The 17,163-nt window shown below is 45.9% G+C and overlaps 1 protein-coding gene across 1 annotated transcript in view; it reads left to right on the forward strand.

Annotated features, from left to right (window-relative positions):
• ADAMTSL1 (ADAMTS like 1) overlaps nucleotides 1-9,906 on the forward strand; it is a 393,380-nt gene extending 383,474 nt beyond the window's left edge. Inside the window, 3 exon segments of the mRNA XM_006764922.2 lie at nucleotides 4,736-4,845; nucleotides 5,834-6,054; nucleotides 7,457-9,906. Of these exon segments, the coding sequence (XP_006764985.1) occupies nucleotides 4,736-4,845; nucleotides 5,834-6,054; nucleotides 7,457-7,563 (438 nt within the window). The 3' untranslated portion in view covers nucleotides 7,564-9,906.
• The last annotated feature ends 7,257 nt before the right edge of the window (nucleotides 9,907-17,163 follow it).

The following is a 17,163-nucleotide window of genomic DNA, read 5'->3' on the forward strand; positions in this document are numbered from 1 at the left end:
CCACACACAAAAAAAACAGGAAAACATGGTCCATTCAAGGAAGAAAATGAAGTGGCAGAAACCATCCCTGAAGAAAGAGTGCATCAGATGTATTAGACAAAGAGCTTAAAACAACTGTCTTCAGTACACTCAAGAAGCTAAAGAAAAACACAGTTTTAAAAAACTGAAGGAAATCAGAAAAACTATATGTGAACAAAATTAGAACATTCCAATGGTATTTTTCAGAAAACCAGAACAAACATTCCTAAAATTTATATGGAATCACAAATTTCCCCAAATAGCCAGAGCAATATAAGAAAGGATAAAAAAGCTGGTGGCATCACATTCCCCGATTTCAAACTATATTAATCAAAGAATTTGGTACTGCATAAAAACAGACACATACATCAATGGAACATAATAAAAGCCCAGAAATTAACCCACACTTAATCTATGACATTGGAAGGAATATACAGTGGGGAAATGACAGCCTCTTCAATAAATGATGTTGGGAAAATTGGACAGATACAAGCAAAAATAAACTCAAAGTGGATTAAGACTTCTATGTAAGGCCTGATATCATAGGCAGGAAACTCATTGACATTGGTCTTAGCAATATTTTTTTATAGATATCTTCTCAGGTAAGGACAATAAAAGAAAAAACAACTAATGGGTGTGCATCAAACTGAAAAGATAACCTACTGATTGGGAGAAGATATTTGCCATGACTTAGCCCATAAGATTAATAGCAAAAATAACTCACACAATTCAACATCAGAACAGCAAACAATTTTAAAATGGGCAGAGCACCTGACATTTCTCCAAAGAACATATACAGATGGCCAACAAACATGAAAAAAAAATGCTCAGTATCACAAATCATCAGGGAAATGCAAATCAAAATCACATTGAGAACCTCACACCTGTAAGAATGCTACCAAAAAGTCAGCAAATAACATGTGTTGGTGAGGATATGGAAAAGAGGGAACCCTTTTTTTTGCATAGCTAGTGGGATTGTATATTGATACAGCCATTATGGAGAACAGTACAAATAGAATGACCATAAAACTCAGCAATTCCACTTCAGGATATTTATCTGGAAAAAACACACACGAAAACACTAACTCAAAAACAAATATGCACCCCTATGTTCATTGCAGCATTATTTACAATAAACAAGATATGGAATAAACCTAAGTGTTCATCAACAGATGAATGAATAAAGATAGATATAATTCAGCCATAAAAAATGGAATCTTGCCATCTGAAACATGGATGGACCTAAAAGGTGTTATGCTAAGTTAAATAAGACAAATACCATCTAATGTCCCTTATATGTGGAATCTTTAAAAACAAATACAACAAAAGAGAAACAGACCCCTAGAGACAGAGAACAAACTGATGGTTTCCAGAGGGAAGGGAGTGGGGGATAAAAGGTACAAACCTCCAGTTATTTTTTAAGTCATGGGGATATAGTATAATAAAAATAGTCAATATTTTAATAACTTTGTATGGTGATAGATGGTTACTAGACTTATTCTGGTGATAACATGGTAAGGACTATAAATGTTGAATCACTATGTTATAGTCCTGAAACTAATATAATATTGTATGTCAACTATAACTTGAAAAATTATAACAGAAATTTTGGATCTGAAAAATACAATATCTGTATTGAAAATTTTCAACAGCAGGTTTAAGTAGGCAGAAGAAACAATTAGCAAACCTGAAAAAAAGGATTAACAAGTCTAAGGAGCTGAATGAAGAAAATGGTATCAATATACACATTGTGGGAGTCCCAGGAGGGTTCAGTGTCTACTACTTCCATTCAACATAGATAGCATTGGAAGTTCAGAGTATTAGGCAAGAAAAAGTCAAGCCATCCAAGTTGGACAGGAAGAAATAAAGTTATCTCTGTTCATAGATGACATGATATCATATATAAAAGCCTAAAAAAAATCTCAGAGCTATTTAAACAATTCAGTTTGTAATAGTACCAGAAATAATAAATACTTAGGAATAAACTTAACCAAGGAGGCAAAAAGACATCTTGTGTTCATAGATTAGAAAACTTAAGATTTCAATATTGCTCAAATTGATTTACAGATTTAATTCAATTCCTATCAAAATCCCAATGACTTGAATTGCAGAAATAGAAAAATGCTATAATTCACATGGGATCTCAAATGGCCAGAACAAGTTGAAGATTTCACAATTCCTGATTTCAAAATTTACTACACAAAGTTTCAGTAATCAAAACAGTATAGTGCTAGCAGAAAAACACAGACATATAGACCAACAGAATGGAATAAAATAGCCCAGAAATAAACTCCAGCATACCTGTATATGGTCAGATGAAGTGTGTCAAGATCATTCAATGTGGAAAGGACAGCCTTTGCAACAAATGGTGCTGGGAAAATTGTACAGACTCATGCAAGAGAATGAAGTTGGATCCTTACCTTATACCATATACAAAAATTAACACTAAATGAATCTAAGAGTTAAAAGTATAAAACCCTTAGAAGAAAAACAGGGAGGGGAGAATCTTCATAATAATGCATTTGGCAATGATTTCTTGAATATGACATTAAAATCAAAGGCAAAAAAAGAAAGATTTGGCAAACTGGATATCATCAAATGTAAAAGCTTTTCTCATTAAAGGACACTATCAACAGAGTAAAAAGGCAACACACAGAATGGGAGAAAATTCAGTTGACCCTTGAATAACATCAGTGTTAGGGGTGTCCACTGCCACATGGTCAAAAATCTGTTTATAACTTTTGACTCCCAAAAAACTTAAGTTATCCCTCAGTATCCACAGGATATTGGTTCCAGGACCGCCCCAACCCTGCAGATACCAAAATCTACAGATGCTCAAGTCCCCTATATAAAATGGCATAGATCAGTGCATACAGTAAGCCCTCCACACCCATGAACTCTCAACCATGGATGAAAAACAGTATAGTATTTATTGAAAAAAATCTGCATATAAATGGACCAACACAATTCAAACTTGTGTTGGTCCAGGGTCAACTATATTTGTAAATCATAAATGTGATAAAGGATTAATATCCTGAATATATATAAGAGAACTATAAGTCAACAACAAAACACAAAGCCTTGAATACTAGTAGATATTTCTCTAAAGAATATGTATAAATGGCCAATACACAAATGAAAAGATATTGAACATCACTAGTAATTAGGGAAATGCAAATCAAAACCACAATGAGATACTACTTATCCATTAGGATTGTTATTTTTTAAAAAAAAAAGAAAATAACAAATGTTGACCAAGATATAGAAAAACTGGAACCCTTATGCACTGTTGATGGAAATATGAAATGGAATAATTGCTGTGGAAAACAGTATGGAGGTTTTTCAAAAAAGTAAACATAGAATTATTACCTTATGATCCAGCAATTCCACTTCTAGCTATATACTCAGAAGAACTGAAAGCAGGAATTTGAACAGATATTTGTACACTAATATTCATGATGGCATTATTCACAATAGCTATAAAAATAAAAACCCATATGTTCATTAGCAGATACAAGGATAAACAAAATGTGGTGTATGCTTACAATGGTATGTTATCCAGCCTTAAAAAGAGAAATTCTATATGCTAAAACATGGATGAACCTTGAAAACATTTAAGTTAAAGAAGCCAGACACAAAAGAACATACACTGCATGATTTCACTTAAATGAGGTACCTGGAGTCAAGTCATAGAAACAGGAAGTAGAATAATGGATACCACAGCCGGGGAGTTCAGGATGATGAATAAGTTCTAGAGATGAATAATGTTAATGGTGTACAACAACATGAATGTACTAATGCCATTGAATTATATAAAATCATAAATTTTAACAAATTATGTATATACTAGAGGCCCGGTACACAACATTCCTTTGAAATCCTTTGAGCATCTGATAAAAGCTAGAGCCTCTTGCTAGAAAAATGTCAATAAACACAAGATTTCTGTTTAAAATTTTAAAGGTTAACAACTCTCCTGGGGTCCCCTAGGAAGTCCAAAGACCCCCCGAATTAAGGACTTTGGTTCTAAAGTGACCTCTAAGGGATATCTGGCCTCTTACTCAAATAGCAGATGTCAGCTAAGGCCCGCTGCTTTTGTACTTCACAGACACCATTGTTACGGGCATTTACTGTGCTAGACTCTGGCTCTGCCAACTCTAGGAAAAGCTTAACCATCTCCATGAGCACATATCATCAAGAGAATGTAAGCAGGGACTAGTTGTACATACCTAAGTCTGCTTCTGTTCAGCCATCCTGGGTTTAACCTGGAGAAAATGAAGCCAAAGGAAAGAAAGAACTCATAGACTTGGTTACTTGGGTGGATTTAGCAAGAAAACAATAAATCAAGTAATTCTCAGGACTAAAGGTGGGACTGAGGGGCTTTTCTTAAAGTCTTCACCTCTAAAGGTTACCAGCACATTCCTGGCCCCTTAGGCCAAGAAATCCTTCACCTGTTTAATCTGGGAGGGGTTGGCATTCTCTGATTGGCTCTACAACTACCATTAGCCATTTGCTAGCAGCATGCTCACAGACCACAGGAAAGCTAACCCTTCCACTGTGGCACAAAGGAAACATGCCAGTGAACGCCCTTTAGTTGGCCCAAAGAGGGGCAAGATGAATGATCTGGCCCTGCACATGTGTCCCATGCAGCCTGAATACTGCAGCCTTCCCCTGGCTTGCCTAACATTATATGTATATGTCACCTTTCTCTTCTTACCAGTGCAACGGGCCTTGCATTGGGCCTCACCTAGCTGTGCAACACAGACAAGTCTTCTGCCAGACACTGGACGGCGTCACCTTACCGTCAGAGCAGTGCAGTGCCCTTCCGAGGTAAGAGAAAACCATGGGCCTCCTTGCCCCAGTCCCTGTGTCAATAGCACAGAAAGATGGTGGTGAATGAATGTTTCTCCTCCAATCTCCCATGGTCCCAGGGGTCACATACCCTGCCCTTTCACCTCAGTTCTCCCAAGGGAGAAGGCTCAGTGGTGGCCTTGTATTTACTGGATGGGCGAGGCTGGGCGTTCCTTTCTCGGAGATAAAGATGTATAGGTTCCTCTGAGGAAAGCCTGAAACCATAAGAAACCTGACTAGCCCCAGGGTGGACAGGAGGTGAAGTCCACAAAGTGGTCACCAGATCTTAAGGGCTCCAGCAGCCCCCCTCACTCTTGTTGACCTCCCTCTAGAAGTTATGCTGACATGAGAGCCTTTGTCCCTGAGTCTCTCCCTGTCATCCCTCCTTTAGGTGTCCTCCTGGGGTGATGGCTCACTACCCCCACATAAGGCCCCTGAGGCTGGCTCCAGGCTCTGCCTCTGCAAACCTGCACCCTGGGTTGAGCCCATTCTCAGGTCCTGCAGTGAGGCAGGCATTGTAGAGATGAGCAGACAAAGTCCCAGTTAGAGGAGGTAGCCTTCTGAAATCTTAGAGCAGCGGTTCTCAACCTGTGGGTCGCGATCCCTTTTGGGGGGTCAAACGACCCTTTCACAGGGGTCACCTAAGACCATCGGAAAACACATATATAATTACATATTGTTTTGTGATCAATCACTATGCTTTCATTATGTTCAATTTGTAACCATGAAATTGGGGGTCACCTCAACATGAAGAACTGTATTAAAGGGTCTCAGCATTAAGAAGGTTGAGAAGCACTGTCTTAGAGCCTTTCAGTAACAGAGCAGAGCCCAGGTCTGGTAACACTGGAAGCTCTTCATTGCCCAACATGCTTGGGGTGCCAGTGTTATTGTCACATCTGTCCCCACCCTGCATCCAGCTCCAGCCCCCACAGAGGCAGAGGCTAACCCTGCCCTCCTCCTCCTGCAGGCCCGTGAGCACCCAGAACTGCTGGTCAGAAGCCTGCAGCGTACACTGGAGGGTCAGCCTGTGGACCCTGTGCACAGCGACCTGCGGCAACTACGGCTTCCAGTCCCGGCGTGTGGAGTGTGTGCACACCCACACCAACAAGGCGGTGCCTGAGCACCTGTGCTCCTGGGGGCCCCGGCCCGCCAACTGGCAGCGCTGCAACATCACCCCATGTGAAAACAGTATGTTCCGATCCCAAAGAGCCTTCCGCAAACTCCCCCCAGGGCACCGGGTGCAGAGGGCAGTCCCTGGGCCCGAGCCTGAGCACAGGGCACTGGATCAGGCTTCCCAAGGACTGTGAGCTGGGGCTAGAGTTAAGTATTTTCAGAGGGGTGCATGGGTGTGTGCAAGGATGTGTGTACACATATTCAAGCCACAGAAGATGGCTGAGTGCCCTAAGGGCTCTGTCCTGGCCCTGAAAGAGCCAAGTGCCAGATGAAATCAGCCTCCAGCTCACCTGCAGTCGTTTGGCAGGTGCGCAGGGGACAACTGGACTGTGGTCTCGGAGGAGGGCTACTAAGGAGAGAGCACTGTGCACACTAAAGCAGCACGCAGAGTGCCTCCGCTCAGCAGGCCCAGCGCCCATAACAGCTCTGCTTCTCACAGAGCCAGGCTCTGCTAACCACCTCCCTCCTCCCCTGCCCCAGGGCACCGACCACACTGAGCCCCCCTGCCCAGGGATCTGACACTCATTCACTCCCTCCTTCTGCAGGTCTGGTCCTCCTCAGCCCTACACCAGCATTTGTATTCCTGTTGGGTGGGGATCTATTTTTTATTCCTTTGGACCCAAAACAAATTGGAGGTGTTTCCCCCACAGGGAAGATGACAAAGCGTGAGGCAAAGACTAGGAGACTTTCCTGGTGCAGTGCCGTTTCCTCCCAACAGGGACTCCCTGGGCATCAGATTCCCAGCGCGGAGGCAGGAGACCTGGAGGCCAACAGTCCCCTTACCTTCAGTCCTGGTGGCTTTCTCTACACTGGGGTGGGTGGGGCTGACCCATCTTGGTGGTAGGAGCTCACCACACGGAGGACCAGTGTTCAATGAAAGGAGTTCAGACTAGGTCAATCCGGGATGTCCACACCCCAAATCAGCGCCAGTGCTGAGGAACTTGCAGTCTGTGCCTGTACTGACCTAGAAGGTCGTGGTGCCTGGTACGGCCTGGTGATGAGAAGCAGAGAGGCACAGGTGGAGACTATGCCAAGACAAAGCTGCTCAGGGGGGTGAGGCCATCAGCTAGGGCCTCACTTACATGCTACCTTGCAGTGGAACAAAATGTAGTCCTTCTGGAACCCATCTCGAGGAGAGTCACTTACTAAAATACTAAAATACCATGGGAGACAGCAAGCTTGCCTGGGAGGTGAGGCGGGCCAAAGACAGGGAGCCCACAGGCACCGGCAGGAAGGGGGGTGCTCTCAGAAAGGCCCCGTGTTGGCAGCCAGGGGCAGGAGGGGTGGTGGCTGAGCTCACGGGACAGCAGTGTCCCCTCCAGCACAGGAGTCCGGTGCCCACGGCAGACCCCAGGAAACACCCAGTTGGCCAGAACCGTTAATCTCCGTTTCCTTTCTGCTCCCACCCCCTTCCCAGTGGAGTGCAGTGATACCACCAGGTACTGCGAGAAGGTGAAACAGCTGAAACTCTGCCAACTCAGCCAGTTCAAGTCTCGCTGCTGTGGAACTTGTGGCGAAGCGTGAAGAGGAGGCCTAGGGAAGACCGACCCTGGCTGCACAAAGGACTCACGCAACCAGCTTGGACAGAACTTAAGCTTTCTTCGTTTTATTTATTTCCCCCTCCCTGCCCCCAACCACGCACACCCCCATCCAACCCCCACCGCCCCCACCCCCAGACTTGAGGACCTCAGCATGCCTTCTCTTTCAGTTCGATGGAGGACAGAATGTTGGGAACAGACAGGACAGAGGTCTAAAGGAGGTTGCAGAACAGACAGGGCCAGACAGTGGGAGCTCCCGTGCAAAGCCGGCTCCCTCCCAAACCTGGGTCCCAAAGAGACCTGGGGAGAGGCAGGTACAGCCCCTCGGGACAGCGTGGAGCCAGAGCTCCCAGGAGGCAGGTGAGCAGGTCCCAGATGATTTGGAAAGCATTGGTCCTGACTTTGGACACCAACTGGGTCTTGCCCACGCACTGTTCACGCAGGAGAGCGCTGCTCCTGTCTCCTCCTCTGCCTCTGTCCCTAGGCCTCAGAAAGGGCGAGGGAACACCATGCTGAAGCAGAAGCAGCCCAGAACTTAGTTCTTCTGCTGGGAGGGGAGGTGGAGGGCACAGCAACAAGAACTCAAAACATGGACACGTGGGGGAAAAGGAGACAGTCCAAGTAGGCCTAAAGGACACAATGCAGAAAAAGGGAGTAGAGGGGTAGGGGGACAGAAGCAAGAAAGCCTGTGCATGTTCCTCAGGGGAGAGTTGAGGGAGACAGGGGAGGAGGGAGTAGCCAGGAGGCTCCCAGAAGGGCTCTGAACCCCCTGGGTGTGGGACCCCGGCAGGCTCAGGGGAGGGGCCGCTCGGAGCTCTGCTGCCCTCATGGCTGAGGCTTTGGTATGAGACATGCCCTCCATGGGGTGGAGGGGAGGCTCTCTCCCCATGCTGTCTCAGAGAACCTTCTGCCTGTACACCTGCAGCAAAACCACCCCTGGCATCTCTATCTAAGTCCGGAGTTCCCCAAGCCTGGAACTCACTGCTGATGTGAGCCAGGGGCATCTGAGCATGGATGGCCTTTGCTGCCCCACTTAAGAGCCAGGGAGTAGAGTCAATTTTCAAAAACCAATTCATTATAATCAATTTGCCTGAGAGCAGCCAGCAGGACATAGCAGCCACTTCATTCCAGAGCTGTCCGGGGGTCGGGGGGGCGCTGTAGGCTTGTGGGAGCCCTGCCCAGACCACAGTGAGAGTTCCCTCCTGTCTATAGAGCAGGTTGGGGCAGGGTGTGGGGTGCAATGGCAAAGCCAAAAGATAACTAACGCTTCCAAGACTGTCCTCCAAGGCTTTCAACCCATTCCCCACACACAGTGAACTACCAGGAGTCCACATATGCCAGTTTTGGTGATTGGGCTAATTGCTTATTCAGCAAGTGGCTTTGGACGCATGATTTTGGCCATCTCCCCGAGTGGCCACAGTTTAGTCGTCATGGCAGGTCAGGGCGGCGACAGTCACTCACCTTCAGAGAAAGCACCACTCCCTCGGGGCCGCCGCTGACATCAGGGCAGTGTTTTCCAGCCTGCAAGGACATTGGAGGGGAGACGACGTTCATCTGTGTCCTCCCCAGGTGAGCTGTGGACAGTTAGGTGGGTTTCCTTCTTCCTCACCACAAACATGGGCTCTAAGAAATCATGTTACTAAAAATCAGTGTAATGTTTATTTAAAATAAAAGAGAATGTGTTCTATGTCTGTATATCTTTTGTGAATATTTATTAGGATTTCTTGTATAAAAAAAGTGCAATATTAATAATTGTACATTGTCATCCAGAAAACCAAGTATTTGGGGGACTCTTTAGTAACTTCTTGCAGTTGTGTTTCTGTAAACTCTGGTGATTATTGTATTGTTCCTCTTTTTAATAGAACCTGATGTTTAACTCTGGATCCATTCACTGTGTACAGAGACATTGTAAAAACTAACATGGGATGATGGGGCAATGAGAGAGAATTCATTTGTGACACAGTAGTTAACACGTGGGGTGAAGAAGACAAATTCTATCCTACTGCTAATGTGGCTGGTTATTTCCAGTTCAATAGCTTTTGAAAACCACGGGCCAATATTCACATTTCCTACACAGCAGGTGTCCTCAGCTCCCCCGTGTCAGGCTGGAACCTCTGAAATGTGTTGGAGGGCCTGGGATTGGGGTAGGAAGCCGTGTGCCCCTTGCATGACATGAATGTTCATTTATTGTTTGTTCTGTGAATTGTGACTCAGCAGCGCCCCAAGATTATTAGGGCTGCTGAATAATGTGGAAGGAGGCACTTCCTCCTCTAAAACACAAAACTGTATTTATATTTTTTGTACAGACAATACAGCTTATTTATTTAAATCATGTCGTCTGAGTCTCTCTTAAGCTCAGCCCTCCCACCTTGTGTTGTGTCGGCGAGAGGGTGGTTCCCGGCCACTTATCTGTGTCTGGCTAAAGAGGGAGAATTGCAGTTTTCAGCTTCACAGGGGGTGTTGGGGGCCCAGGCCTGGGAGGGCCGGCTCTGTAACTGAAGCCAGAGGGGCTGTGGCTCTGGATGTGCACATACTCAGTCTCAGTGCTGCCCTTGACAGTCGTCTTATTTCCGGCCCTATAGAGTGGGAAGACGGGAGGCGCAGTGCCTTTGGGAAGAGAAGCACAGGCATGTGTGGGTACGTGCCGGCTTGGGTGCAGGAGGAGCCTCACTCCGGGCCAGGCTGATGTGCCGTGTGCAGTGTGGAGTAACCGCATGCTGAAGTTGTGCGTGTATGCTATTGGCAGGGGCTAACATTTCTAGATCCTGCCACAGTTAATCCTCATATCAACCCTATAATTATCTCCATTATGAGAAGCCCAAGGTCATCCAGCTGGTGGACCCGCTCCAAATGCCAGTCGTCTGGCTTTTTAGCCAGAGCCTCACTCTTACCCACTGTGCTGTCTCCAGCTCCTCCGTGTGAGCGCCGACCACGCGTGGCCACCCTGGCGTGTGCCCCGTTCCTCCTTACTGCTTGGCGGTCGCTAGAGATGACAATAGCACATTTTACGGGGGTTATTTTATTGTCCCCTAAAATCAATTGTGGCATCTTGGGGCTCCTCGCTCCCTCTTTTTACATAGAGCTACTGTGGAAAGTGTCAAAACAAAACAGCATATCACCGAGCTCTTCATGAACAGGCTCTGGGGAACGTCGGCGCGTCCCCAGGCCCAGACAATGGCCAGGCGTGGAGCTCCGTGAGCCGCCCTGGCCAGAAAGCCAACCTCCAGCCTGTTTGCCAGCACTGACTTCAGCGCATCACACTCTGCTGAGCAGCATAAAAATATACCAGAAAGCTCGTCTTGAAATTCCAATCATTTCCTAAGGCATTTTAGATGTTGCCAATGCTAGAACTATAAATACATACCAGCAACCAAACAATGCGCTACAGAAACTCCAGGAGAGGGCGGATGAGTCAGATGCCAGAGTAAAAACCCAGGAAGGCTAAACCATGGAAAGGGCTTGAGTAGAGCACATGGAAAATTTTCCAGCCAAAATCACAGAGCACAGCACGGAGTAAAGAAGACATACCTTCCAAGATGCCACCAACCACAGTGTAAAAGTTTGGGATGTTAACCACAGGCCAGTCTTGGGGTTGTAACTCCTCACACTACCGTCCCCTGCTTGGCCTCAGATGTTTCCAGGACTTTGGCAAGATGAGCCCAAGAAATCTGTGAGTCCACTGAGACCAGAATAGGCAACCATCATCCAAGCTCATTTATGCCTCAACTTCTTCACCTTTCAAAAGAGGATACTTCATAGGATAGGGTTGTGGTGAGGAAACAATTAGTTACTTCCTGTCAAGGAAATATAAGGGTGCCTGGTGTATCGTTGATGCACTCACTGAATGCTAACTGCTATTATCACCATCCAAGTTACTCAGAGAGATGGGGAGATGAAGGATAGGCTGGCAGAAATATCACATTACTTCCCATGGTCAACACCGGAAGATTCCCCTGTGTTTTCATTCTTGATTGAGAAGGACATCAGTCATTCATTCAGAGTTCACTACTGCACAATAGTGTAAACACCAGAGGCGTTAGCTAGTAAACCAAGCTCTGTGTCTTGGAAGAAAACAGATCAGCCCATGTGGCTAACTCAAAGACTCACCAAAATACTGACAAACTTCCAGAAATACCTCCCAAGACGTTATCTTATGATCCAAATGTACAGCCCCGTCTCAATTCAAAAGACCCAAATGCCCTGACAGATGTGGCTCAGTGGTTGAGCGTCAACCTATGAACCAGGAGGTCACAGTTTGATTCCTGGTCAGAGCACATGCCCAGATTGTGGGCTCGATCCCCAGTCGGCAGGAGGCAGCTAATCAATGATTCTCTCTCATCATTGATGTTTCTCTCTCTCTCTACCTCTGAAATTAATAAAAATATTTTAAAAGATACCCAAATCTGCACACATGGGCTATTTCCTTTAAGTTACTTTTTAAAATGATGTTCATTCATGAATAAACAAATAAAAGAAAAATTATGGGTATTTCACTTACCATGTCGTATATTTTCTCATAGGCAGCAGGCTATTGTCCACTCGCCTCGGGAATTATCCTGCAGATAAACCCAAAGGAAATAAACCAATTTTATTAATGGCTCTCAGCTAAAATTAGACAAGTTAGATCTCAGTAATCTATCTGTGGGCTCTCCAAAATAGGTAAATTCATCCCCAAAGGGTAAGAGTTAGGGTTGGGGTGGGGTAGAGAGAAAGATGACCCTCTTGGAGAATAACCCAGTGAAAATTGATCTGTGGTGAATTAATCCAAGAAAGGATAAGTTAGGAAACTAAATAAGGTGACACCTCCTTGCTTGTGTCTCTCTCTGTCCCTCATTAACTGAGTCGGCTATGATTTAAAGACCTCAGGATTCAGACTCAGAATGCATTGAATGTGAGTTAAATCAAGGAAGGTTCCCTACCCAGGTCACACACTGCCAACTAGGAAAATATTGGTCTTAATGCAAACCTTGAAGTAAACAGTAGAAAACTAAATACCAAATGAATTCTACCAATCTTCTAAGCTTCACCTAAAATTCTTGTCTGTCCCACACACATCCATCCTGTCCTTTTAGAGCTGCTTTTACAGGTCAAATGTATATGGGTTGACCAGTGAGTGTTATCTTTAGTCAAAACTCAGCTTCATATTCATAGCACCCCAAGGTTTTCAACTGTTTTTCGCCACCCCTAAAGGGGAGGGAAGATATTGCTAACCAAGCCTTTGCTAACAAGAACTGCGCCGTCACCTTGCCTGTCAACTAGAGATTTACCACTTCACTCAGATGGGTTCTGTGGAGCACCTGGTCCCAATCAGCCACGTGTCACGCTTCTGATAACACAATATACAGATGTCACTCACCTCTGTGTTTTCCAAAGGCGAGATCCATCTTCAACGAAGGATTTCCCAGGCTGCTCCTAAAGACATGGTCTATATATGTGTAAACAGAAATTAAATGTGAAGTTGTAGGTAAGTGTAGAGCAAGCAGACAGTGGGGAACGGTTCTCCTGCCGAACATAAATAACGTTTGTTTGAACAGAAGGCTTCGGAGGGCCTGGGAGGTTGAACAGTCATCATTTAGACCAGAAAGCATGCCTGGGAAACGTGCCTCCTTCTTTACGATGACATAAACAGCCCTCCTCCAGGTCTGCGTGATGGCCAGGGGTGACCTCGTTACAAATCCCAGGAAGAATAGTAGACAAGCTGTGAACAACTTAGTTACCGGGGGAGCAACTCTAGGAAATGTTTAATGATCAAAGGCAAGGAGTGGGGTGGTGAAGCGTGTCATGGGCTTGGTTTTCTTCCCTGCAATCCACCATCATTTTTTAAATTACAATGAAAGGGCCAGGCAATGACTTAGCTGAGGTTTTCCAGTTGTCCAGGTAGCTCTGTCCCATAGCAGGAGCTCAGCAGTCACAGTGCCAGGGCACAGAGCAGCTGCCAGGGCCACGGACCATTTGCTCTTGAGCTGAACTGAAGATACTCACGGTAACTCCCTGAGAGCAGGCCTTGAGCAAGCCTGTGAAGAATTTGCCAAGTTGCTGAGCCTCAATTCCCCACCCAGATGGGAAGGTAACACAGAGAAAGGGTTGTGTGTGGATAAAGTGAGATGACATCTGCTGGGGTGATCAGAACTTGAGAGAACACTACACCATACACTGCATCTACTGTCCGGTCAGTGAGCTTTCCCAGGCTCCCTGAGCCCTGCACTCTGGCTGTGTCCTAACCTCCCATTTATCAAGCAGCCAAACAATCTCAACTACCAGTGACCAGGATATTTCAACGGAGTTAACACTGAGGCACTGCAGGATCCACCAAGGTTTCTAAATCATCAAAGAAAGGGCCAACCACATGTTTACATGCATGTGTATTTTATTGTATTCTGAACTTCTTTGAAAAAATGTATGACGAGCACTTGGCAGTGTTTCTCCATGTGTGTTCCAATAGGTTTTACACAATAAAAGGGCTGTATTGTCAGAGTTGGAAACTGTTGTTTCTGCCTGCTCAGCATGCATTCCTTCCCTACCCTGGAAACTACACCTCAGTTTTCTTTTAGGGACTTACCCCACACCAAGCCCCTACAGTTCATGTAGCTCACATGGGATTGGCCCCATACACACACACACTGCTCTGGCCAGGGGGAGCCCCAATTCAGGCCTGAATAATGCATATTTTCTATCACCCTGGCCATGATAATCAGTGCAGGGATCAGTCCAGGCAAAAGAGACACAATTAAGGGAATTTTACTAGAACCACTAGAAAGGAGAAGCCCTTTAGTTAAAAGGATGTTGTAAGCTCAAAACTGCTAGAGCCCTGGCCAGTATGGCTCCATTGGTTAGGTGTCTTCCCTGCACTGAAGGTTGCTGGTTCCATTCTCAGTCAGGGCACTGGTCTGGGTTGCAGGCTTGATCCTCATAGGAGGCAGCCAATCTATGTTTCTCTCGCATCAGTGTTTTCTCTCTCTGCTCTCTCTCTCTCTCTCTCTCTCTCTCTCTCTCTCTCTCTCTCTCTCTCTCTTTCCTCCCTCCCCTTACCCCTGTCTCCCTTCCTTCCTCCCTCCCTTCCTCCCCTTTCTCTCTGTCTAAAATCAAAAAGAATTTCTAGAAATTACCTAAGAAGGCAAGGCAGAAGAAAATAAAGCCAGAATATCAAAGGCCAAGCCCTTATCCCAGCATTCAAGCCCCTATATCCAGCTGTGCCTAACTGCTAATTCATACAGTGGGTTATAGAAAGGTAAACAAAGTTCCTGTACTATAGAGCCTTCAAAACATTAGCATGTATCATGAAACGCCAACAGGAGGATCTAACAGCCAGCCTTTCCCAAACTGATGTGTCCAGTGAACTTTTTTTTGACGACCATTTCACAGGGCTGGTTTAGCACAGGGAACAACTGGGGAAAGACTGATACATGTTACCTATACGTTAACTTCATATTAAAATACTCCAAATCCCCATTCTCTTATTATTCCAGATAAATGAGACAAGCGGGAATTCATTTATCCAACACTGTTGATGCATTTGTCCAGACTTTATAAATGTGTGTATAATTTTTTATTCTTTTAACTAAATTGAGGTCAGGAGCGCAAACCATGGTATATTTTTCCAGTCTTAATAAAAAATGTATGTGTGTGCGTGCGCACACAAGTGTGCATGTGTACGTATGCGTCCTGTTTTATTATGTTGGGGTCATAATTCCTGAGCTGCCATGCTTTTTAGTTCTGCATTTGTTTTCATTTGGGGGCCTCTAGTCCCACTGAGAAGCTATCAGCTGTCACTCCTTTCTGTTCTGAATGTGTCTGCCTCTAGCAGCAGCCCCTCCTACTCTTCTGTGGCTAATAAACCAGATAATAGAAGTTCATTGGAACTGTGTGTTTAAAAAAAAAAAAATATGGGAGAGAGGGGCCAATATACTAAGAGACAGCACCAGGGTAGGGGGTGTGCGCTGAGTAAAGGACCTAAGTTTCTCTACATGAAATGTATGTCAATGATTCTGGCAACTGAAAGCCTGCTGATTTCCAGGTTCTTGCCTCGGTTTTGGACGGCTGAAGTTTACAAATAACTGACCTTCGAATATGGGAGGTGTTGTGATACTTAGCCAAGAAAAGAGCCACTCCAAGTTGATAGTAAGCACTGAGCTCTGCTTAGGAACTCAAATGAAAAGTTTTGTTGTTGGTGTTTTTTGTGGGGGGTTTTTTAAAGCCCAAGAGAGCCTACAGTCCAAAAAATTCAATTTCTTAGTTTATAAGTCATTCCCTGGCACAGATGTCAAATTGCAGTCATTTTTCAGGCATTCTGTCTGCCTGCAACCCTCAAGTAGCTGCTTGCCTGTTTAAAGGGTATGTGTAGGCTTCCCTGTTTTGTGATGCTGTAACATGAAATGGATGGGGATTGGGGAAAATGGTGAAGTGATCAAGCTTCCCCCTTGTCATTGAAAGAACAGCCTTGGCCCGGGTAGATGGGCAGTGCGCAGGTAGGCAGGCAGGCAGCCGGCTGACTGCTCTGGGCATGAAAAGCCCAAGAAAATCAGCGTTAGATTCAATCCCTGGAGTGAAAGTTTCCAGAGTCCTTTCGATTAGCACCAAGCGAGTTTGTTGCCACACTTAGACGTTTGACAAGGAAAAGCCATCATGTTGTGTCCAAGGATGCAAAGGCAGGGACTGGGGCACCTGTGGCCCAGAAGTGGCTTAAACGGGAGCTCAGCCTAGTATGGCCCTGATGCCTTTTCCAGACTCCTGAGCACATGTTCTGGAAGGGTCATAGGCTCCTATGACCCTTTGCACCCCCTAGAATGGGGAAGGGCCCCGCACCTGCCCAGCCAGCCATGTGGAAACTCTGGGCCTGCCCTGCCAAAGAAAACACCCCTGCCTGCCCTCCACCCCCGTCCTTACGCTCAGAAGGGCCTCTGTCTTCCCACGTCGAGGCCTGCCGACCAGATGTGGGCCTGGGGGATGGCAGGCAGGCCCAAGGAGCCAGGGGGCCATTTAATCTGCAATTGGGCCCTGTGCACACCCCACCTGCCCGCCTACTCCTCCTTGACAACTGCACAGCTGAAAAGTACTCTTAGAGGAAATGGACCCTCTGTTCATCTCCATGCCCTGAATCACAAGATCCCAAAAAAGGTGCATCACTTTGGAAAGACTTTGTTGTGCTGGGCCCATTGCCTTGAGCAGTTTGCTTCACTCCTGCTTTAGGGGCAGGATAGGGGCAGACAGTTATTCTAACTCTGTACATTACAGCCAGCACGTGTAGAGCAATGAGACTACAATGAAAGGTATTTGGAGGACACCACGTGAAAGCAATTCCATGACATAGGGCAGGGAGTTCTGGCTCCCCAGCCACCCCAGCACAGGCCCCAGCCAGGACTGCTGCTCTGATGTCAGAACTGGACTGTGGTCTCTGCTCAGCTGAGGGCTGTCTCTGGACCCCTAGACCCTCCTCCCTGGAATCGCACATGATGTCTGACAGGGTAGGAAGGAGGATGGGTGGAGCCAAGGATGGAGGTGGGAGAGCCCTGGCTGATGCTGTCTGGGCAGTCTTGGGGAACAGGTTGAGGGTCAGAGGAATGGCCCGAGGCCCACAGCTCCCTTCACC

Source organism: Myotis davidii, unplaced genomic scaffold (genome assembly GCF_000327345.1).
Source record: "Myotis davidii unplaced genomic scaffold, ASM32734v1 scaffold197, whole genome shotgun sequence".
Classification (NCBI taxonomy): domain Eukaryota; kingdom Metazoa; phylum Chordata; class Mammalia; order Chiroptera; family Vespertilionidae; genus Myotis; species Myotis davidii.